The sequence below is a fragment of the Hyperoodon ampullatus genome (genome assembly GCF_949752795.1).
Source record: "Hyperoodon ampullatus genome assembly, chromosome: 10".
Lineage (NCBI taxonomy): Eukaryota > Metazoa > Chordata > Mammalia > Artiodactyla > Ziphiidae > Hyperoodon > Hyperoodon ampullatus.
Window position 1 is genome coordinate 19443741 of NC_136923.1, and position 23851 is coordinate 19467591.

At 43.4% G+C, this 23851-nt stretch overlaps 1 protein-coding gene across 1 annotated transcript in view; it reads left to right on the forward strand.

Moving 5' to 3' along the window:
* Window positions 1-23626, forward strand: part of EIF4E3 (eukaryotic translation initiation factor 4E family member 3) — a gene marked incomplete at both ends in the record, with an annotated part of 36771 nt that extends 13145 nt beyond the window's left edge. Inside the window, 6 exons of the mRNA XM_079713562.1 lie at window positions 1618-1690; window positions 10659-10753; window positions 12368-12428; window positions 15062-15128; window positions 19089-19244; window positions 23580-23626. Coding sequence (XP_079569688.1) covers window positions 1618-1690; window positions 10659-10753; window positions 12368-12428; window positions 15062-15128; window positions 19089-19244; window positions 23580-23626 — 499 coding nt within the window. The remainder of the gene's footprint in view (window positions 1-1617; window positions 1691-10658; window positions 10754-12367; window positions 12429-15061; window positions 15129-19088; window positions 19245-23579) is intronic.
* Between the last annotated feature and the right edge of the window lie 225 nt (window positions 23627-23851).

Below are 23851 nucleotides of genomic sequence, written 5' to 3' on the forward strand. Positions count from 1 at the left end.
ATTTAAACCCCCCAAACAGCATAAAACCTGTATCAAGTAGCAAATTAGTATTTATCTAAGTCAATACTGTGGTACCCCGGGCAGTCCAGATAGAGCGACGGATGCATCGTGGGTCAGATGTCACCGTCACAGGTGCTGATCCAGCGCCTCGCTCTTCACGTTCTGCAGCACAGCTATTTGAGGCTTCGGGTCTGGCGGCGGAATGCAGTCGTGGTGGTTATCGTGGATTTGCGTTTGTCACACAGCGTCCGGCATGCTCATAATAACCAGAAAAGAGTTGTAAACCTGGTGCTTTGGGGAAGATCGATTTATCAGACTCGACCTGCTCAGCAGGGTCCCTTGTTTGCCTCCACACTAGTCCGTAATTATGCTTCCTTGTGACCTCCGGGCTAGGGAGCGGTGTTCAGAAATGCGTTTTTGATATCAGGTTCAACACCCAGGTCCATAATTCCGGGACTGTAGTCTGCAGAGCTCTGCCCCTGGTGCCTGATGCTTGCCCCACACCTGGACCTAGCCCTCTGCTCTGCCATGCCCTCCACCTCTGAGCTGGCTCAGTTTTGCGCACATCTCTTGCCAGGAAGTTCACCATCTTGAGGTCCCCTGGGGACTGTGTCTCGGAGGGTCAGTGGCTGGTAAAGAGCATTCCTTTTACAGATTCCAGACCCGGGTGGGTCAGCTGTGGGCTGGTGCTTGCCCCTCACCGCCAGCCTCTTACTTCTTTACAGCCAGACATGGGGCTGTCAAGCATTACTGGAGTTTTTCAACCTTAGGCCTGATGTACCTGGACCCAACATTCCTGAGCAAGACCTGCTAATTCAGTACAGGGAGAAAGGAAAGGTAGCAAGGGTGGAGAGGCTTCACTTCTGCAGATGGATGACACCACGTCCTGTTACCCTCAAACCCAGGACATGGTGCTGGGTGAAGCCCGTCTCAGTGGATGGCTCTTCTGCTGAATAAGCTGGTAGGATGTTGCCATCTAGTGGAACATATGGCAAACTAAAGATTAATGTACTCTGACCGCAGAGTTCAGCAGAGCTAATTAAATCAGCCAGAGAAAATAACTGAAAGTATTTTCTACAGGCAGCTGTTTTGGAAACACGTGCACATTCAAGTGAGGCGAAGGGTGACTTTTAGTAATCATGTTTTCTTAAAGTTGGCAAAAGGTCACCCAAGAGTTCATGAATATTTACCACCAAGGAACTAACAAATTTTTCAAACATATAACCAGGTCAAGACCCTGCATTGTCATTGTCATCTATACAACAGGCCCAGTTTCCTATCCAGAGTCCTAGGCCAAAAAGGCTTGGTTATCACATGGTTATTTTTGTATTTTTTAAATTGTGATTTTAAGGTTTCCAATGTCGTTCTTACATTTCCAGTTTCCCTGTTAAACTTCCACAGGATAGATATGCTTATTTTTAGGAGACGCGAGCACCTGACTTGACAAAGAAGGAGTTTCACATTTTAAATTCTAACTAGCATCCCAGAAGTGTCCGCTTCTGTGGTTTCAGACCTGATTTGTGTGAAGACCTGCAGACTTATATTACATCGTGGGATGTTTCATGAACACTGAAACATTTTCCTTGTTTCTTTGCTCTTTTGCTTCTGTTTGCTTAGATCCCTCCCTGGTGCCACAGCCGCTGAGTGTGCATCAAATCTGAAGAAAATCTACACAGTACAAACGGTACAGGTAAGATCAAGAAACCTGCTGTTCGTGGGACAGTCAATCATCCAACCTGAGACCTGTGCTGTGCTGGTAACGCCCACCTGGGGCTGTACCCTGACCTCAGCTCTCATGTCCACTCTGGCAGAGCAGCCCTCAGCCACATCTACCCCAAAGGCCAGCTGAGCACATGCCCGAGTGGCCTGCTCTGTTCTTGGTGACGTGTGGAGGCTTATCGTCTCCCAGACCCTCGTGACTCTGGTGTGGTTTTGACGCTATCACTTTGTGCCCTCATTTAAGCACCAGCTTAGCCGCTCACTCTCTGGGCTCTGTTTGCCATCGGTGAGAGGCCCTGGCACCCACCTGCAAGCTTACTGAAGGTCACAGGGCAGGATAGTGTTGAGCCTAAAAGTGGAAGGTCTCGGACCCGTGTCGTCCTCCACGTCCAAATTCCATCATCCTCAACTGGGCAGGCATCAGCCCTTTAATTTGTGTAAGACTGGTGTGATGGTAGCACCTGCCTCCATGGGTGGGTATGAGGACCGAACGAGATGATGTCTTTTTCAGGCTTAGCAGGAGACCTGATACATGGTAGGTTGTCAGCCAATGTAAGCTCTTAGATCTCTTAGTTCTTTCTCTCCCCAACTCTTAGGATGAACATTAAAAACAAACAAACAAACAAAAAAAACCTGGTTTATTTAGTTGATCACATTACTGTTTTCTTCCAAAGCAAATTCTATCAAGTTTCTCCCCCTCCTCTAGTTTAATACATTGTTGTACACACGATAAGCCTGTTAAGGCTGCTTCATACTTGCATTGACTATGTGTCCTGAATTTTCTAGAAGGGCCAGTTTTAAATTGTGTGTTCTGCCCTTAAATCTTTTAATGTCTTAGAAATCCCAATAGATCGGCGTCTCGTCGGCAGCCTCTCACTTGCACAGGAGTTGTGCCGAGATCTTTTTTCAGACACTTCTCCCAGTATCTGGTTCAGGAAATTTAGAACTCACTGTTAGGCAGCCCCAGGAATCTGATTGTAAAGTGCCTCGTGTGGCCACAGAGGGCCCTAAGCCGGGTGTAAGGATGCAGTCCCTACCACAGGCTGTCTCTGAACTATTTGAGAAAATGACCTAAGCGTGTGGAGAGCAGAATAACAGTGCTGTTGTAAATAAGCATTCAGTGCCAAGTACAAGCAGTGTCACAAGACAGCACGTGGGCCACTGTCCAGAGGGACAGATGCTCTCAGAGTCCAGGAAGGGGTCCCCTTCACTTCTCCCCGTGGTGACATTATGGACCTTGTTACCTCTTCCCAGCACCGCTGTGTAAACCTCAGAGCACTTGATTCCAAAGCCTGTCCTCATGTAGAAGTTCTTAGAGCCCACTGATTTTTTTTTTTTTTTGAGGTCCTCATTAGACTTTTGCCATGCTGTTGTGACATTGGATCCACATCACAGCTGTGCCTGGGTTTCCAGGAAGACATTGGTAAAGTTACACGGAGGGATTGGTTTGTTTCCCTGACCCTGTGTGATGACAACAGAGCATTGGTTGAGCCTTGGTATCTGGCAGCAAGTGACATAGGGTCTTCAGGGACCAATTTAAAGTACCCAGGCCGGCACATACTAGGAAATACCTTCTTAAGAACTTCATTGGGATATAATTTTTTCAGTAAACGCAGGTTTCTCAAGTGTAGAAGTTTGATAAATTTTGACAAAGATACGCAAACATGTAACTATCACCCGGATCAAGATTAAAAAATTCCATCCTGTCAGGAGGTTTTTCTTCATCCCCTTTTCCTACCATCCTTCTTTTCCGGAAGCAACCACTATTCACATTGCTGTCACCATGCATTGGTTTTGTCTTTTACTGAACCTCATATAAATGGAGTACTATATTGTGCCTGGTTCCTTTCACTCCATACATACTGAAGGATCAAATGAGTGAATGAGAAATTAATAAATGAACCACTTTCCTGTCACAGCAGACTGCTCACATAACGATCTGTTAAGCTGTAACCACACATTCTCAACGGCGGCAAAAATTGATTCTTGGTGTGGCCAAAAAAATCATGCTGTTTGTACGTAGAAAGCACAGATAGGCATACGGTACATACATAGATAAATAGTCTCTTGGTGGTATTAAAGTTTCACAAGAAAGTGGTTAGGAAAAGGGCTCCTTCAACTTAGGGGGATGATAATGAAACACTGCCCCAGGGGGTCAGGAAGTTCTGTCCTATCTCCGATGTGCCTGTCCTCCTCCGTTTCTTCATCTGTAAAACAGATAGTAGCAGTTCCTCCTCCCTAGGGTTGAGTGAGGGTTAAATGAGATTGCATAGTTCTTGGTAGTGCTTGGTACTTAGCCCTCAGCTGTTGGCAGCTTTTACAGAAGGTCGGATTCTACGCTTCAGCTCCGTCGGCTGACCGGGGAGGATGTGGGCCTGGGTGTAGGGTGGTCACACTGCCTGGGTTGGTGTCTCACATCTGCTACTTAGTAGCTCAGGCAAGTTGCTTAACTTCTCTGTATCTGTTTGCTCATCTCTAAGATGGGAGTAATTGTGATACCAAGTGCATCAGGAGGTTGTGAGAATGAAATGGCACAAGGACGTAAAAAGCACCCTACTAAGTGCCAGATAATGATAATGAATTCGTCTGCCGTTATTTGCCTACTTCTATTGGAACATCTTCTTGTACATTCCTCAGTCATGTTTTAAATCACAAAACCGTGTACCGCTCCTTCTAGATGATTTATTTCAAGCAGTTTTTCCCCAGATTATACCACTGCGAATACCTCTACTTATGAAAATGTGTTTAACTTGTCGATGAGTTTGGGGATTTCAGGCTGTGTCCTTAATATCTGTGAATAGTCCTTAGTATCTGAGAACTAGCCTGGGTGCTGAATTTAAAGTCATTTGAGGATATGCTTCTGCCCCGCTGTCTTTTTATTTTGTGGTTACATGTTGATTCTTGAACTCTTGCTCTGTCAGCACTAAAAACTTACATCCCTAATTGTGTCTGTTTTTCCCTCGTCTGTGTTTAGATGCAGTGCCATTATCATGTGGTATTGATGATTGCTTTCCATAAGGACATATTGAATAATATGTCTTTTTGTACTTTGAAGCCCTCAGCAAATCAGAGATGCTGATGGGGGTGGCAGAGGGATTGTTATCCCCGTTTATTAGCTAGAGGGGCTGAGGCTGGGAGGTAAGTGGCCCGAAAAGTGGTAGAAACAGCCAGTCACGCTGTGCTCTGGGACCAGAACTCCCTCCTTTTCTAGGTCCATCCTCTTGCTTTTGGTCCACCCTGACTGAGGAGTGAGGGAGGCCTGTGTCTCCAGCTGGCCCACCGACCCCTGCTGAGGACAGTCTCATCACAGCCACCAGTAATGCCCTCTGGTTGGAGTTAAATTTATTCCCTACTTACCTGCCTTTCTTGGAAAATTCCATGTTTCATCTAGATGTGTTTTCCAGGCACTTACTGATTCCTTTTACTCTTCTGTAAACCTTTCCAAATTTTCCACATTTCTTCTGTGTTTTTATGTCCTAAATGCATGCAGCGCGGAATAGAGCACAGCTTCTGAACAAGCCCGATTTTACCTGTGGCAGAAGGGAGTTACCGGCCAGGTAACGATTTGCAGGGGAGTGCTCCCTTGCTACCCCAAGACCAAAATTCCAGCCCTTAAAACTCATTCCTGTGTAGCATTCTAACCCACCTCAGGTATCACGTTCAAGGTTTCGCCACACTGTGTCCTGTTGTTCTGTGTCCTACGCAGTGGTCCCATAAATTGACCGACTTTTTACTTAAATTTACAGAAAACAGAAGCTTCATATTTCTTCTGTACATGGATATCCAGTATCATTTATCATAAACAGAAGGTCTTCAGAGAAATATAGGTACAATCTCTTAAAATGAAGAGAATTTTCCTTCTATACCTGTGTATGGCTGGTGATATCAAGGCATCATCCCTTATCAGAAGGTTGTGCAGCTGCTGTGCTCTTGCAGGTCATTAAGGTAGGACAGCAGATTGCTTTGCAGATCCTTGGGAAAGGAGGGCTGTCCCTTTTGGGAGGAGAGGTTTTCTAGGTCAGGACCGAGAATGGAGAATGATAGAAAGATTGATTCAGAGTAGTCACTGCCCTGGAACACAGCAGGGCAGCCCACGGTGGGTGGCATCCTGCAATAGAATGACCTGCAGTGGACTATTTGGGTGAAGGGACAGGGTCGAGGGAAGAAAGAGAGAAACTCCCTCCTGCAAAAAGAGAGGGAAAGCCCTGCAGGCAGGTCTACTTCACAGTTCTGTTTAGTGAAGCTTAGTATCGAGAATAACAGGATTATGTAGCTGTCATTTAATTTATTCATGGGGTCCGTGATGGGATCAACATTATAGTCACAGCCCAGTTGTGCAGAAACAGAACCGAAGTCAAAGCACCTGGATCCTCTGTCTGCTGGCATGTTGGCAGTGGAAGCCGCTGTGCAGGTGGGGTGGGAGATTAAATCTTGTCAAGTGAAAGTGATTCAGTCACTTCAGATGTACAACTTGGTCTCTCAAGGGGGATCAGAATATGCCACCCCAGAAATGTCACTTTAACTTAAGAATTACTTTGAACTGAAGGCAGTTGAAAAACAGCAGACCCAGGAGGAGCTCTCCAACCTCCTCAATCGGCCTGAAATCAGGGCATAAATTACCCTTTTAAAGGTGACATAAATTTACATGTGTAAAGGTATCCCTTTTTCTTACCACTTGAGTCTGCATAACAAACCTACTAAGCAAATGTATGTACCCAGTATTTCCTCAGCACAGTCACACCATATACCACCTCTAGGGGCCCCAGACCCCCTTTCCTTTGTCTGGTCACTCTCCACAATTTATCATCCTTTGTTAAAATGGTGTATAAAGCTTCTGAGTCCAATCACGTCTTTGGGTTTTCACCAGAGTGAAAGCTCTGTGCACTGAAAAATATTAACATCAATAAACATATACCTATGGGCCTTACCCAGGAAGCCGAATACACACTGATCTGCTGTTTCCCCCAACTTTTCTCCTGTTCTCTCAATGTGTGAACCCCACTTAGCTCCCCAACTCAGACTTTGTTTTTCATTCATCAACTTAACTGCGTGGTGAGAAATTGCCCGCTCCCCTATCAGTCCTCCAATCTTTGGTTCTCACTTTAAGTCAAGCCCTTTGGAATGCAAAGCAAAACCCATTTCTCTCTCCACTACCTGGCTCTCTCAGGTCAGAAACACTTTGTTTTCAGCCTGTTGTATCTGCTGTGAATTAAAAGACATCCCTTAAGCTCTTCAGTTGCCTTTCTTCTGGGCTCTGCCCTTTCCATAAACCATTGATTTACTTGGTGGGCTGCAAGCCCCAGCCAATTGGAAATACCTAAGGAATGAAAATGTTTGTTTAAAATTTCAAAAATACTTTCAAAGATTTATATGCTATGACCCACGGAAGAAATTCTGGATTTGTTGGGTTTTTTGGAGGTGTATTTGCTGGATGTTTTTCTTTTCTTTCTTTCTTTTTTTTTTTTTTTTTTAAACACCATGTTGTCTGTCACCACATGGCATCTTTTCTTCTCAAGTATTTTCAAGTATATTCTTTTTTATTTTCCCTTGCGAACATTTAGTACAAAAATGAGGAAATTTGCCAGTTTTCCTGGTAATGATTGATTATCTATTTGGAAAGGACTGTTGGGAGGAGCATAATTGCTTCAGTCAGGACTAGTAGGCTGGGGATTTGTTAAGCAGACACCATTGTCTAGTGAATCTAACCATACCTGGGACTCACCACAGCGTCCTGCCTTCCTTGGTGTCCACACATGTTGACTGAATAAGTGATGCCTGACTTCCCTCCCTCTCCTCGGGTTGTCATTAAGGCTTTTGAAAAAAAACACTTCATTATTATTAATAAATATTATGCTTAGTTTTACTGCAATCTACTGTTTACAGACCACTTAGAATTAATTATAAGTCTAAGGGCTTTTGAAATCTATTTGCAAGGTTCTATCTATAGTAAAATTTGGATGATTTAACAAACATAAAAGTATGTTACAGAGAATATGACCAAGAATTATCAAGTTTCCAGTGAAACAGCACTTTGGCTTCTGCAGGGGAGGAAGAAGGTCTAAGGAGCTGTGTGATGCCGGGTTCCTTCCTTCAGCTCTTTTGCCATCATACATGCTTGACGAGTATTCTACACACTGCGTGAAGTTTGCAATATGGAAACAGACCGACTTAGTGCCACGGACTTTAATGGGGGTCTTTTCAATGAGGTCACCGCATATTTCACTCTCATTTTGTGTTCATGCAGAAACATGCAAATATGCACTTGAATAAGTACATTAGGTCAGGGTGAAGTCTCTCACTGTATCTTCTTGGGCTGTAATCTCCTCCTCTCACATTTGCCAAGACTCACAAAATCAGTTGTCTGTGTTTTCAAGAGAAGCTTCTAAAGCTGCACACTGTAGCATGATCCTTAGTGTGATTTTCTCACCTTTGGAACGGGAGAAGCATTTTGTTATGTTTTCCAAGGTGCTTCAAACCCTGGGTGAAAAGTTAGGATTTGAGAACTTTGGCAAGGGTGTGAGGGCAGGTGCTCTGGCCTGGTATGCCTTTTAGGAGACTGGAAGTTTGCTGGCACCAAAGTCCTCTTGGTGGAAGCAGGGATGTGTATTCTAGCATAAGTGTGTCCATAAATTCTGCACGGGTCATTGCCACACCATTGCAGAAGTCCTAGGCTGGAGCTAAGGTAGTGGCATAGTCAGTGTGATGAAGGGCACGTGCTTGTGGGAGAACATCTTCAACAGGTGACCCTCACTCTGTGACCTCGTCCATGACCTCGTGACCTGGTCCATGGCTTCTAGGACTGGAGAAAGATGTGCCTAAAATATGTAGTAGTATCTGCAGAGGAAATAGCTTAGTGGTTAAGGGTACAGGTTTTGGAATCCAACTGCCTGGCCTCAAATTCCAGCTCTGCCTATTCACACCCACACCACAGGCTATAACTGAAATATTGGAGTAATTTTATTATTTGCACTGACAGCAAACCATTTATAAGGTGGGTATCTCCACAAAGACAGATGTCTGAGGATCTACTGTTACTACAGAGCTATTTTCAGTTACTTCCTACATTAGTACCGTTTTAGTATAAGGGACCCAAGGTATTCTTTTTGTTTGTTTATTTTTTTGTTTTTTCCTAGCATTAAAAATTTTTTTTTCTCATCATATTCTTTTTTTAAATAACTTTTATTGGAGTATAGTTGATTTACAATGTGTTAGTTTCAGGTGTACAGCAAAGTGAATCAGTTATACATATATCCACTTTTTTTTTTTATATCCACTTTTTTTTTTAAGATTCTTTTCCCGTGTAGGCCATTACAGAGTATTGAGTAGAGTTCCCTGTGCTATACGGCAGGTTCTTATAAGTTATTCTTAATAAATCTACTGTCAGGTGTTTTGGGGTTTTTTTTGCCTTTAGTTTTATCTTATCATTCCCTGTTGCTGGCCTTGCAGTTAATTTGGCTTCAGTTTTTATACAGCGTGGGCTCAAACAACCCATAAGGATTATCATTCAACATCGATAAAATTTCATTCCACCTATGCTGCTGCATTCATGATGCCCTTGGATTCATGTTTCTGATTGTTCTATTGCTTGTTCTGTTCTCCTCAGATCCACTAGGAGACCCAGACAACCACCCTTGACTGACTTCACCACGCAGAGTGATATTTTTCATTTGTATAGTAATTCTATGCATAGAGTTCGTAGCATAGAGATTCTTGGTACCATTCCAAACAAACTGGGAAGGGTTTTCTTCTTTGTAAGCTCACTTCTTGTCCTAATCCTGATGGTCATACCAAACAGTGATGCTTGGGAGGATTAGTCTGTGTGCCTCAGTTTCCTTATCTATAAAACAAGAATAATAATTGTACCTCCTAATTGTAATAATTAGGTTGTCATTAAGATAAATTACATAAACATGTAAAAGTCAGAGACCAAATCCTGGCCCTATTACTGTTGCTGCTGTTACTCTCATTGTTACTATTACTCTATTATTTTTATGTAATCTGTTTCTGACTATCAGCCACCCTGTGTCTTAGTTCCAGCTGTTATAACAGAATACCGTAGACTGGGTGGCTTCAACAACAAACATTGATGCCTCACAGTTCTGCAGGCTGGAAGTTTAAGATCAGGGTGCCAGAATGGTCAAGTCCTGGTGAAGGCAGTCTTCCTGGGCTTATAGACAGATAGGCATCTTTTCATTATATCTACACATGGTGGAGAGAGAGGGCTAACTCTCTTTCTTATTGGGACACTAATCCCATCATGGGGGGGGGGGTTCCATCCTTATGGCCTAATTATGCCCAAAGACCCCCACCTCCTAATTCCATCCTATTGGGGGCTTGGGTTTCACTATATGAGTTTGGAGAACACACCCAATCATGGAATTCCTAACACCGTGTATCTTGGGCAACTCGTGGCTTTGGCAGCTGATCTATTCCCTTTTCCTCCTGGGAGAGGAACGGAAGGGGGCCAGAGCACATGAGGTGATTCCCCTTTGCCTCCTCTGTACCCCATACCCCAATCCAAAGTGTAACAGACTCCTTCTAGGCTTGGAAAGAAGCCAGAGTCTGTTTCACAAGGAAATACGGTTCAGTACACATACTGAGCACTACAGGCTTTGTTAGATGCCATATACCTGTCAGAAAAATCATTAGCAAGATCCTTACCCTGTTTTATGTGGAGACACATTGCATAGGAATGTTTGCTAAACCATAGCTTCCTGAAGCATACACCTTAGCCTGCCTTCAGAAAAGAAAAGAACATTCTTTAATGTTATGTTACGTTTTCTAGCAGAAAATTAGAAAGAATACTGAGAAAAATCTAGTTTGAATGGATAGGACTTAATGAGAATCTGATTTTTTTTTCTTTAATGCATTCATTTTATGAGCTAATGGCACAGTAAGTCAATACTGGGTGTATTAAACAAAGTGTTTTTCTTTTAAAGATATTCTGGAGTGTGTACAATAATATTCCTCCTGTGACTAGCCTGCCCTTGAGATGTAGTTATCATTTAATGAGAGGAGAGAGGCGGCCACTTTGGTAAGTGTCTTCTGTATAGTTTGAGGTTAAGGTGGGAGGGAAATGGTTGTGAACTGAATAAAATAACTTCATGCCAAATTGGAATGCCAAAGTAATTTTCTCCTGGTGGTGCTGCAAAGTCATTTTAGCCATGATTTAATGTTGAAATAGACCCCTTCCCTCTACCCCTTAACCCTTGTGCTCCAGAGTGATGCGCAGGTGTCTCAGCATCCGCCCATGGAGGACCCCATTGCAGTCTCACAATACGTAGGTCCTCATTAGCTCGCTCAAGGTGCCATGCAGGTCTTTGTATCGGGGTGTGGCATCATTTGGGTTTGTTCTTTCACTTGTTCAATAATGATCTGGACAGTGGAGTGAAAAAGCTTATAGGCTGGAGGGGAGATAAGGGAACAGATGTGGTACCCACATCTGTTATATGAACAAAGATCATATAACCTCAGACATACCTCATGTGGACCACATAGAAAGTGTATGATACTGATCATGGCCCAGGGTCGAGGGGAAGGTGTCTTTTTTCTTTAATAGCCGGAGTAGCGTTGAGGGTGGAGGACAGTAAGCCAGTTTGCCTAGGCTGGAGTCCCCGTTAGTAGTCAATCCTTGCATCATGTCCCTCAACTGATCTAAGCCATTTACTCATTAATAAAATGGGAATATACCTTAGCTCTTTGGTAGCAAATGGCAGAAACGTAAACTAAGTCCCCCCCCCAAAAAAGAGGAATCTTTTGGCTTCTGTAACTAAACAGTCTACCGGTAGGGCTGATTTCGGGCAGATCTGGGTGCTCAATTCCTATTAGGAATCTGACACTCTCTGTCAGACTTGCTTTGCTTTGCTTTGCTCTGCCTTGGTTTAATTTTCAGGCAGGTTCTCCCATTTGTGGTGACAAAATGGCTTTTATAAGCTCCAGTCTTAAGCCCTACAAATTTGTCAATGTCAGCATTGACCAGCTCCAGTAAAATGCCAGGGCAGGCTCTCATTGGCCCAGCGTGGGTTGCCTTTCCATCCCTGGCCAATCATAAAGACTAGGAAGCAAACCTGGGTCATAAGCCCACCTGTAAAGCTAGGATATGGAATCAGCCATATCAGAAAGGGTCTGGCATAAAAGTAGGGGACAAGTAGCTCCTTAAAGGGAAATTGGGGTGCTCTTGCCAGAAGAGGGAGCAGTTACTACACAGGGAAACAGCAGATGTCCTCTACCGGGACTGAATCCCCTATTAGGCTTATGACACAAGATTGAAATGCGAATCAAATGAGGCGATGTCAAGAGCATGACATTGAAATGTAAAGGCCTTCACACGTGTGAAGCACTTGTATTAGATTGTCCACCCCGGGTGGTCTAGGGAACCTCTGTCCTCACCACCTCCTTGAGCATGAGAACCTGGTGTCCCATCACCTTCCCTACCCTTTTGGCCACTGAATCCCACCTTCTTCCCTCCCCATCTCCATCCCCTCCCTTTTTCTTTCATCTGCTTCTGTTTCCAGTAAAACAAACCGGGGAGAGTTTATTGCAGAATGCTCCATTGTTTTTTGTTTTTAATGTCATCCATTGTTAAACTAGGTGTATGTAGAGCTACTTAATCCATGAGTGTAACTGTGAACATTGGTCTTTGATCCAGGGAAGAGGAGAGTAATGCAAAGGGTGGCGTATGGAAGATGAAAGTTCCCAAGGACAGCACGGTAGGTTTCTTCTCATGCTTTTCTAGAAGCTAAGTTCGGGGTTGTTGACCGCTTATGATGAACCTCTTGTGCGTTCTAGACAGTCCGCCTGGTAGACTCAGAACGGGACTGGGGGTGAGAAGTTCTGTTCTGACCTTGGTGGTTTTCTGCCTTACACTGTCACCTTGATAATATATTGTGAGTCTCTGTAGAAATGGTGTAATAGTGTGACTGTATCATAGAGTTCTGAACAGCTACATGCCTATAAACTTTACAGAAAAGCTGATTAGGGCCGTCATGTCCTCCACAGCCATGACCGACATGTGGAAGTGGGTCTACATAGTGAGAAGCAGGATCCCTCCCAGCAAAGGCTCGTCCCTTCCCCACTGGGGCGACAAGCACTTCTGAGAATGACCCTGGCACAGAGAGTGGGGATGTGTGGGAGGCCTTGCATCTCACCGCTCTTTGGGATTTCATGCGAGGCTGTGTCCAGTCTCCCTCTGGGGTTGATGAAACCCTGGTTGATGGCACGGCCTGCTCGGGCGCTGGTTGGCAGTGGTCAAGCCTCAGAAACCTGGGTTTCCCAGGAGTGGGCTCTAATTCATTGTACTGACTGAAAAGAGCCTTCAAATCTATTCTTAAGCCGCCTTTGAAAATGGATGAAAGGACACATGCTCCCCAGTCTCACCTTTTCATGGTTTCTTTCATGTGGCTGAGCTCAAAGGATTGAAACATCTCCAGGGACCCATAGGCTTGACCTTGCATTGTTTCCCCATGAGCACAAAGCTAAAGATATGACCCAGTTTGTTTGTTAAAGGTGCAAACTATCGTTAAGATGCATAGCTACGAGATTTGGCTAGCATTGGGCATATATAATTTTTAAAACGTCAGGGGAGCAAACAAAAAACCAAGCAAGGCCTGTGAAGCTCTTCCTGCCCCCCTAAAAGGAGAGAAAGTTGTTTTGAATTTCCACAAGAACACGTTTTCCTTGCCATGTTCTTTATGTACTTGCAGTAGACAGTGACTTCTGGTAGAAACAATCATGATGTCAGCGTTGGACGAAAGGTGGCTGAAAGACAAGTTTGTCCCCCCTCCTTGTCAGCTCACTTGACCACATTCAGTCGCAAATAATAACGCTTTCACATCTGCACAAGTGTCCTCACCCCAAGCAGCTCAGCCCTCTCTTTGTTGCTGACCAGTGGGAATCCGGTGGGTCAACCTCCTCTGAATTCACAGCAGGAGAGGGAACATCCCCTTCCCCTAACTTCCTCTCAACACTGTCATCTTCGTTCCTTATAGCGTAAGAGACTGCAGACGAGACAGATAAAAAACAGAAGGGGTGGTTTCTAGGTGGGAGACAGGTAGGCCAGACGGAGGGTCTAGGAAAGAGAAAAGAAAACCCTCCTTGAGAGTGAAAAGCCATGACGGTTAACTGCTGTGGTCTTGGTTAAAAATTCAGTGAGGCTGCTTTCAGCTCATTAGAACATGATAATACCTACTCTCATTGTAGTTAATATATTAGTGGGCGCCTGGTCCAGAGCAAACACGCAGCTATTTATGGAATGGATCTTAAATCTCCAGTGCTGTTGTTGCAATCACGGTACTGGGCCCGTCGAACGCAACATTTGTTGACTAATTTCATGGTCACAACAGCCCTGGGAGGTCGGTCCTATTATTATTCCCTGTTCGCTGAAGGAAACTGATGCTCAGAGAGGCTAATAAGCCTGCCCAGGGTACAGCTCTAAGCCGACTGTCAGGAATCAAACCCGGTTCTGGTGGAGTTCAGGGCCTGCGAACCAAGACAAGGAAGAGATACGGAACCAAGAACTTTTCAAGGAGGAGTAACTGGAAAGAGCTGGGAGACCTCCAGTTACCTGTGCATGGATGCTGGCTGTTGATTGGACAGCATTAGGGGATCTTCAGCCAGAAGAGACTCAAGGTTTTCTCATAGGGAAGAGGTGGACTAGAGCGTGCACTAACTCTTCCAGGGAAATGCACGTGTGTGTGCACGCGCGCACACACACACACACACACACACACACACACACACACCACAGTTCAGTCACTTAGCAGAAACAAAATGCCTTCAAGTGAATGGAAATCTGCAAGTCTCTGGTATTCAGTAAAGCAGGAATTTCCTTAAGTGTTCTTCACTTGTGTAACCTTCGAAGTACCTTATAAACTGCAGGAAAAGCAGGAAAGGGTTTTGAAGAGAAGGATGGTCCTAATAGCATTCACTTATAACCAGCTTATACATTTTGAATCAGTGAGAGGTAAAGAAATTGGAAAAGTGTAGGTCATTTGAATGCATTTTTCCCACGTTGTTCTCAGCTTCATCAGAGGTGGCACTAGAGATTAGCTTTGTGACTTCGGACCCCCCACAGTTTTGTGGACACAGAGTTTGTGACTTGGGATCCCTTGTATCTCTCTGTGCAAAGCGATGTGTAAAACAATACAAACATATGCCACCACGTAGGTGTTTACGCCTGTGATTCAGCGATGTCTGCGGGCTCCAGATACGGGCGTGGAAAGGGCATGAGAGGTTAAAGAAAATGTGACTTGGGTAGCTCCTGAAGATAATTGTTTAAAAATGTGTATGTGTTCCTTTTCTTTGGTTTTCTTTTGTTTTGCTTTCTGTTCTTTTCCCACACCAGTCCACAGTTTGGAAAGAGTTGTTGTTAGCGACTATCGGGGAACAGTTCACAGACTGTGCCGTCGCAGGTAATGAGACCCTCAGCTCTGGCCGTCCCCACTCGCGCGTGCTTGGCTTGTGCTTGTTCCTTGCTGAGCTTTGTTTCTGTGTGTTTGCCTCTTTTACATATTTTGGAGTCGCTTATTTTGTAACTATGAAGTTACTTAGCTTTTTCCCATGTGATCGTGGCGTTTTCATGTTACATGTGTATGTGCATATGTATATTTACATATGTGTGTATTACGTGGATATACATATGTGTATATGCCTATATATGTTTTGCACTTATAGCTCATCTTCATAGTATCCATGACCATCTGTCTAAAATAAATAGGCAGAAAAAAAGGAAAACTTTTTTTTTAACTGAAGTATAATTGGCATACAGCCTTATATTTGTTCCAGAAGAAAATGAAATTTGACATTGGGCTCCTAACACCACTGGTGGTGGGTTTCCTTCATCAGTTCCAATTCTTCCAGAAGAGCCCCGTGCCTTCGTTGGCACCTGAAGTTTGTAGTTAGGTCGGCACAGTCCTTTCCGCCCCCCTCAGTTACTCGCCCCTTCCTCCTGTCCCTCTCTTGGTCCCTTCTACTCAAAGTGAGAGATAAAGGGGAGGTGGGGGTGAATCACCATTAGTGCCTGTGATCCGACAATTGGGGCTAAAGTGTAAAGTCTTCAGGACTTTACTTTGAAGACTTTACTTGAAGACTCACTCAGTTTTCAAATACTGAGTGAGTTTCTGAGAGCCCTGTGAATACATTTTTATTTTGCTTTTTTTGTTTGTTTGTTTAATTAAAGTATAGCTGATGTACAAAACCCATAAGTTACAGGTACACAACATAAAGAGTCACAATTTTCAAAGTTATACTCCATCTGTAGTCATTACAAAATATTGACTCTATTCCCCAAGCTGCACGACACATCCCCGTAGCTTATTTTATACCTAATAGTTTGTACCTGTTAATCCCTTACCCCATTTTTATTTTGCTTTGTTTTTGTCATGAAACCACTGAAAGAGGAAAATTGAATTGCTAGTTGAAAGTTTTGTTTTCTTCTTGGGTAGTTCCTTCTGAATGCTTCTGAGGTAACATTTAGAATAACATTTTTCCTGTTCAGCTTTCAGCTTTAATTTTTTTTTAGACTATTTGGTATTGATTGATTTGCCCTCAGGCTTCTTAACTGGTTCTGTCTTTGGGAACCCTTATGGGCCTAGCTGGTGCCAAGCAGGTTTCAGATTTACCTCACTAACAGTTTCAATCATTCTACTTTTGTTTTCTTTAATTCTTACACCTCTTTTTATTCACTGAAGACAGAAACTGGGTTAAGATGAAATTGTCTTAAAAGTACAGGTTCCTGGGCCTCCCTGGTGGCGCAGTGGTTGGGAGTCCGCCTGCCGATGCGGGGGATGCGGGTTCGTGCCCCGGTCTGGGAGGATCCCATATACCGCGGAGCGGCTGGGCCCGTGAGCCATGGCCGCTGGGCCTGCGTGTCCGGAGCCTGTGCTCCGCAGTGGGAGAGGCCACGGCAGTGAGAGGCCCGCGTACCACAAAAAAAAAAAAAAAAAAAAAAAAAAGTACAGGTTCCTTCTGTTTAAATAGGGGGTAGGTAGCAACTTTACAATATGTAGTCAAAAATGCATCTTCGGTATAATTATAAACAAGTAAATCCCTGGGAGAGGAAGTTTTCTGTATGAATTATTCCTGTTTCCAGAACCAGGGAAAATAGCCTAAGTAATAATAAATAGGCAGGATTGAGCAAAGAAGACCTATTGTTCCGTGGTTGACTTTGGAACGAGAGCACCATTAAGTATTAACTGTTCGCTCTTAATTAACCCAGCTCCACCACTACAGCAGGTCAGCTCATCTCTCTGGTCCTCACTTCCCCCATCTTCACACAGTGGCTCCTCCTAGCTCTGACGTCTTGTGCTGCCAGTACCCTAAAATAATCAGCGTTTTTGCTGGTTGATTCTGCTTATGAATATTACATGTTTGCTGATGGATCTCCTTTTGCATATGGGCTGCAGCCTTTTTACCATGCCCTTTCTGAAAGTGCTGTGCTAGGAGGTTACACGTAGGTACCAAAAGCCAGGCAAGACTGAAATATTGACAGTTCAGCATTTTCAGCGCCCGTAAAGCTACAGTACCCTCTGACCAATAGTGTAGAAATGGGCAAAACAAAAAGACTGGAAAATGCTGCTCTTTTCCTGAAAGGCTGAGCTAGTGTCTTCATGACTGTTCTTGAAAGTGGTAAATGCCAAAGCTTCCCTCTTCACTTGATGATTTTTTTGTTCACATAGAATTTAACATTGAGCTCTAGCAAATATACTTTGAAGATAAATGAGAAAACAAGAAACATGTACCTAAAACACATTTCTTGATGGGATAATAAGTTTCTGTGGATAGCCATGATCAGGTACTGTTTACTCTTTTGGAAATTTTTGTTTAAATGTGACATGTATACAGAAAAGGACACAAACTATGATGTGTGTACCTTGATAAATATTCTCAAAGTAAACAGATCCCTGTAACTGGCACCCAGATCAAGGAACAGAATGTTACTGGCCTCCAGAATCTCTCCACACCCTCCCTTCCCCCAGAGGTGGCCACAAGCCCAACTTCTGACACCTTCGACTGATTTTGTCTGCTTTCAAACACTTCTATACATGGATTATTTAGTGTCACGTCATACACATTTAGCCAGAGTCAACTTTATTTACAAAGGGAAGAAGGGAGAGAGGGAAAAAGGGAATGAAGGAGAGAAGGGAAGGACGGAGGAAAGAAAGGAATTATTTTACCGAAGATGAACTCCTTTAGTAATTGGACAGGTCCTCATTTAAATTGTATCTAAATGCTGGAACGTTTTAACCTCCAGAAGACACACGGAAAAACTGATAGCAGAAATACTGAGATGTACAGATTTATAGCAAATAAGGAAAATTAGGCAAAACATATTAACTAAAGCAAAATTTCCTAACTTTGATAATGCTCATCTTTCACATTTCACTCATTGATGCTGAGTGTGCAAGGGCAGCGGGGTGACCCTACTTCAGTAACATGCTGCAAACATGTATACCAGGAGTCAAGTCTTTACTCCTGTCATTTTACTGCAAATTACTGTACACAACGTGGATCCACAGGACAGTACCCAATCCCACTTATCCAGCCACCATTCTCGAATGCCTACAGAGCAGCCCCAAATCCAGAATTTAGTTAAAAAAAAAAAAAAAAAAGACCTACATTAATCAACGTAGATAAATGCTTTCCTGCCCATTTGCCGAAGTGCTCTAATGACATGGCCACACTTAGAAGATACTTACTTTATACACAGGGCTAACAGATGGTCATTCTCTAGCCCACAGTGAAAATGCCCAAACCAGAAGGGGGATGGCTAGGGAGAAAGAAGCAGGCAAGAGCAGGGATGATTAATAGAAAAGGAGCAGACAAGCAAAACCACGGAAAGCAGAATGAGCAACTCGGAACACACAGTCTGGGTCCAGTTAGTGTTGGGGCCTAGAGCACTAACCACCCCGAGATCTCTGAATGGTTGGCAGGAAGTCGGGAGGAATACTTGCTGTTCTTAACAAAGACAGCCAAGCATCGAGGAAAAGTTCATGTGAGTTCAGTTGGCTTTCAGAGGGCCAATCATTATGCAACTTGAAAAAGTCTCATCAAAACAGAGTAGGAAATAGTCCAAAGCTTCGGTAACATGTTAAGAAGGGTAAGTTACTTGTCTGGAAAATTTGTTTGGCCGGGACACTCTGTTTACCTAAGTCGCCGGATAAATGTGATGTGACTGCTACAGCTTTTGCCCACTAACTTGCCTTTGTCCAACGATTCCCCTTAGAAACAATATTTATCACGGGTTCTCTCGTGCCACCTTGTCTTGATCATCTTCTCTACAGCTTACAGATAAAATGATAAGCGCTAAAAAACCGGCTCCAGTGGACTTGAAATTACCACTCATTTCTTTCTTCCCCCTTTCTTCCACTCAGATGACGAAGTAATAGGAGTTAGTGTCAGTGTCCGGGACCGGGAAGACGTCGTCCAAGTCTGGAACGTAAATGCCGCTGTAGTGGGGGAAGCCACCGTTTTAGAAAAGATCTATGAACTCCTGCCCCACATATCTTTTAAAGCCGTATTTTATAAACGTAAGTGCTTCATTTCCAGTTACTACTTTCTAGCTTATTCTATCATACTTTCAAAGACAGAAACCGTGTTGCCAATGAGGTGCAGGGGGAATCTCTTGAAATTCTATAATCCACTAAATAATTCAATAAAATACATTTTAAGGGTGTTTAAAAAAAACTTTAGCCTCAGAAATTGAAGTGAGATTTCAGTTGTCTCCTAAACACACGGATCAGAAAAGGAGATACTTACTGTTTTTGTTATTTCAAAAATTCAAAGCTGATCTCATACTTGTCATTCTCAGAAAAAATTACCTTCTATTCGAAGCAACAATAACAAAAAAAGTTATTATATGAGCCGGCAGGTAGATTTTCAATCATCCCTTCATAAACAGGGATTTATAATGTATAACATCTGTATCTGTGGAGGAACCCGTTCTGCGCACAGGCAAGATTGAATGTTCTACTGAGATGCTAATACGTCCTCATTACGGATGACTGTGACACAGAAGAGAATGCACGCATAGTGGTGAAATGTTAACAGTATGAATAGCTGTGTGGACCCATTGTTTCCATCATGATTCATGTTCATTGCTTTTGTGTGCTCTTTTGAAAAAGTCATCTTTTTCATAATGAAAACAGCTTAGTGCTATTAAACCAATGTTTGGTAGATCAAACTGCGGGTTACAGTTTTAACAGTGAGTTAGAGAAAAGGATTGACAGCCCCACACGTACATGATGAATTTCCTATTCCCCAAACTATTCCAAGAGTCAGTAACCCAATTTTTTTAAACCACGGTATTTCATTGAATCTAAGGTGCTCTTGATGATAAGTATTATTTTAGTATTACTAAGAAAGAAAAATACAAGGCTCCTAATTAAACTGTGGCACATTCTTGATTCCGAGGGTCTTCATATGTGCAGTGGGGAGGCGGGGTGGGGAGTGCATCTTAGTATTAGTGAAATATACTGTATTACCGTTCCACTTTTCCCAACCCCTTGTCAAAAAGGAGAAGAAAATCAAATTTTGCTTTGTGATTGTCTTACTATGATATGAAGACTAAGGCCTCCCTCTAAGCTATCATATAATCACAGGCCCAGTGATTTAGATTTTAAGCAGTGGGACAGATCTGCTGCTGCAGATATTCCGGAGATGCTTAGCATCTGAATTTTAAGTGAAAGTTTAAATAAAAGAGACAAGAGGATGGCACTGCAGAAGTCGCTTATTGATTGTGCCGTGTGGAAGTCGCACATTTGTAGATGCAATTTTGACTCCATAGGGAACATTAATTGTATTTTCAGCCCAGATATTAATTGAAAGTTCACCGAGGGTCTTTTTTTTTGTACTCCACGAGACTAAGTCCAGCAGAAATTCTCCAAAAGGAAGTATGTTTCGCCGCCATTTATGAACGGGGCAAACTCGTTCTTTACCTCCTTAGAACCTTCTCCACATTTGACTCCAAAGAGGAGAAAAGCAATTTGGAATGGTGAAGTCAGGCACTCTGGATTTTTGTCCCACTTCAACACTGTGACCTCGAGCAAGTCACGGTTTCTCCTCCTTTCACTTTCCCGTCTTACTATTGAGAAGGTTGGTCTTAAATGATCTCCAAGGTCCCTTCTGCTTCAAAATTCTAACACGTAGGGTAGCAGCAGGCTCAACACACGATAAGAGTGTTTAGGCCACAGAGGTAATCGGGCCACTGAGAGGTTAGGCTAGGTTTTAGAACAATGGCAATAAGGAGGTAAGACTAAGCAAGGATGAGTCATCACTTCATTGTTGTGATGGCTGGGGTTGGGGGAGGGCGGAGGGAGAAAAAAGCCAGACAAAGGAGGGGACGTTGCAGCTCCCCAGATCAGGCACCCTTTAGGGCGTCTACATTTATGTGGAGGCCATAGTGATGTTCGTGAGTTAGGCAGAACTGGCCGCGGGTCTTAGTAGAAATGCATATTTTAAGGGCATAAATTGACATTTAAAAATTCAAAGATTATTCAAATAAAAATTGGAATTGGAAAAAACAAGCAATTGTCTTTATTTTATATAAAGCAGGCAGTCCTTTACTCAGGAGGGTTATACACCACGTGCTGCAGAATTGATTTGGAAAAATGAGGTTTTGGGCAGAAATGTTACTCACAGCTTGATAAAGAACAGGTAGGGTGCTCGGTAGGTAGGTAAAGAACAGGTAGGGTGGTAGGGTGAACTAGGTCAGAAATGGCCAACTCCACGCTTTTCCTCAGTCTTGTTACAGGAGCCACGTGACAGGGGAGATTTTCCCGCATAGAAAGAGCCCTAATGAATTTGGGCAGGGCCTCCAGTCGGGTGGCTGAGGGTCAGGCTGTTGATAAGTTATCTGTGTGTTAGATACAGTTTGGTTACTTGACTGGGAAACTTAAATGAATGGAGACCCCCTCCCCCCGCCAAATTCTGTTAGGTTCTTCGGAGCAGCTGAATGACAAATGTCTTCTGATGTGAGAATTGTTTAGAGCAGAGTTTGGCAAACTACACTGTCAAGCCAAATCTGCCCCCTTCCCACCTGTTTTTGTATGGGCTGCAGCTAAGAGTGGCTTTCACATTTTTCAATGGTTGGAAAAAAATCAAAAGAAGAACTACGTTTTGTAACATATGAACATTGTATGAAATCCAAATTTCAGTATTTATATATAAAGCGTATCGGTACCTAGCAGTGCCTGTTTGGGTATATATCATCTGTGGCTGCTTTAATGTTACAAGGGTAGAGTTAATAGTTGAGACAGAGATCCTGTGACCCACAGAGCCTAAGATGTTTATCCTCGGCCCCTTTCCAGAAAAAAGTTTGCTGACTCCTGGCTTTGACCCAAGGCTAACCTAAGGCCCACAGAACTTTCCCCTGTTCCCCAGAACTCTCCCGATTCTGAATGTTCTGTTCCCATCTCCGTGACCCATCAGGATTGCACTGTCTTAACTATGACTGCCCCAAACTGTCCCTCACACTGAGAAGTAATAAAAATCCGTGGACAGTTCCTATCTCTTGATTTATCATTTGGGGTCCAGCATCGCTAAGAGGTCTGTGGGCACCCCCCATTTGACCCAGTAGCAATGCTATACTTCATTGAAGAGCAGGCCACATTTTGTTTGATGTCTGTCCTAAAAATCTTTCTTAAAAAAAAAAAAAAACATAAAAAGTGAAATATTTTTAAAGTTCTACATGTGAGAAATGTTCCATTAAGTCAGCTTGGATTCCTGGCCACCCTTGGGAATTGGGCCAACCTGCAGTAACCCCGGGAGCTGTAAAGTGTGCTTCTCTCAATGTTTTATCCAAGTGAAGAGCAGGTTTGGGTGAATAACCATGATGATCCTAAAGGGCAAATGGTCCTGTTCGCCGCCTCACCCCTACCACACACTAGTCTGAAGAATTTAGTCCATCTTAAAAATACAGACTTAGGGGGTGCTTAGGAGGTGAGAGGGGCCAGCCCATGTCTGCCTTCCTAGGACCTCCTTCCTAGGGGGGAGGGGGGATGGACAAAGCCTGGGGGATCCTGAGCGGCCTTTGGCTTTTTCAGCCCCAAGTCAGTAACTTTTCCACTTGAGAGAAGAGGATCTGCCCTTGCTTCATGATGACGGTTTAACCAAGTCCAGGAAGTGGATTTTCAAACTTGGCCTTTTGCCTTGGAGGAAATATTTTATTTTTCACAGGTCTCCCAATTCCCACCTCCACTTTATAAAAATTTAAGTCTTTGGAAAATATTTTTCATAGCATCATTTTTTTATTCTGAAGTTCCTAATTTTAATTAGTCATTTTGCAAGCCAGACAGTAGGGCTGGAAAAAAAGAAGAAAGAAAGAAAGAAAAAAAAACGTGATTGGGAAAAATAAAAGACCCATCCATTTAATGAAACTTCATTGCCCACAGAGGGTGTTTAAAGGTAGGGGAGGACCTAAGAGAATTGCTACCCTCCTTGTGTCGTTCTCAGTTTTGTTTTACTTTTGTTTTGTTTTCTGTTTAAAGCTAAGCTTGTGAATGGCCCTGTCTTGGTTCTGTGAGGCCCCTCCCCAGCACTGCATTCTGCGGGGCGCGTTTCCCTACAGAATTTGCTGGCAGCCCAGCGTATCCTCTTCATCAGCTTGTTGGGATTACTCATCCTCTCTGGCACAGCAAGAAGGAACAGGCAGCATGCCCATTGCTTGTTTATTCCTTGTTTTAATTTTCATTATTACGTTTCTCAGGAAATGCACGCCTTAGCTAACAGTTACTGGCACACAAAGGTATTTGAGTTCTTGCCAACATTTGGGGAAACTGAATGAGATGCCTTAGAGGAGGGTTGCCCCATCCTTTGCTTAAAGTTTTCTTTCCTTTTTTTCTTTTTTGTTTTTTTCTGTCCTTTAGCCCATGAAGAGCATCATGCTTTTGAAGGTGGACGTGGAAAACACTAATTGCACTCTGTAAAGAATTCTTTGTCCTTTGCTGATTGGTTTTGGAAACGGTCTTAACAGGAGGGAGAGTGAAGAGAAGACTTGCCGAAGCCCGATGCTGGTCCATTTAGAGTGGGTTTCTGCCCTTGCAGATTGAGCAATTAGGATTCAAAGTGGCAGGTGGGGTGGAGGGAGATTGTGTGGGTTTTTACCGTCACATTACTTGCTTTTTTTTTTTTTTTTTTT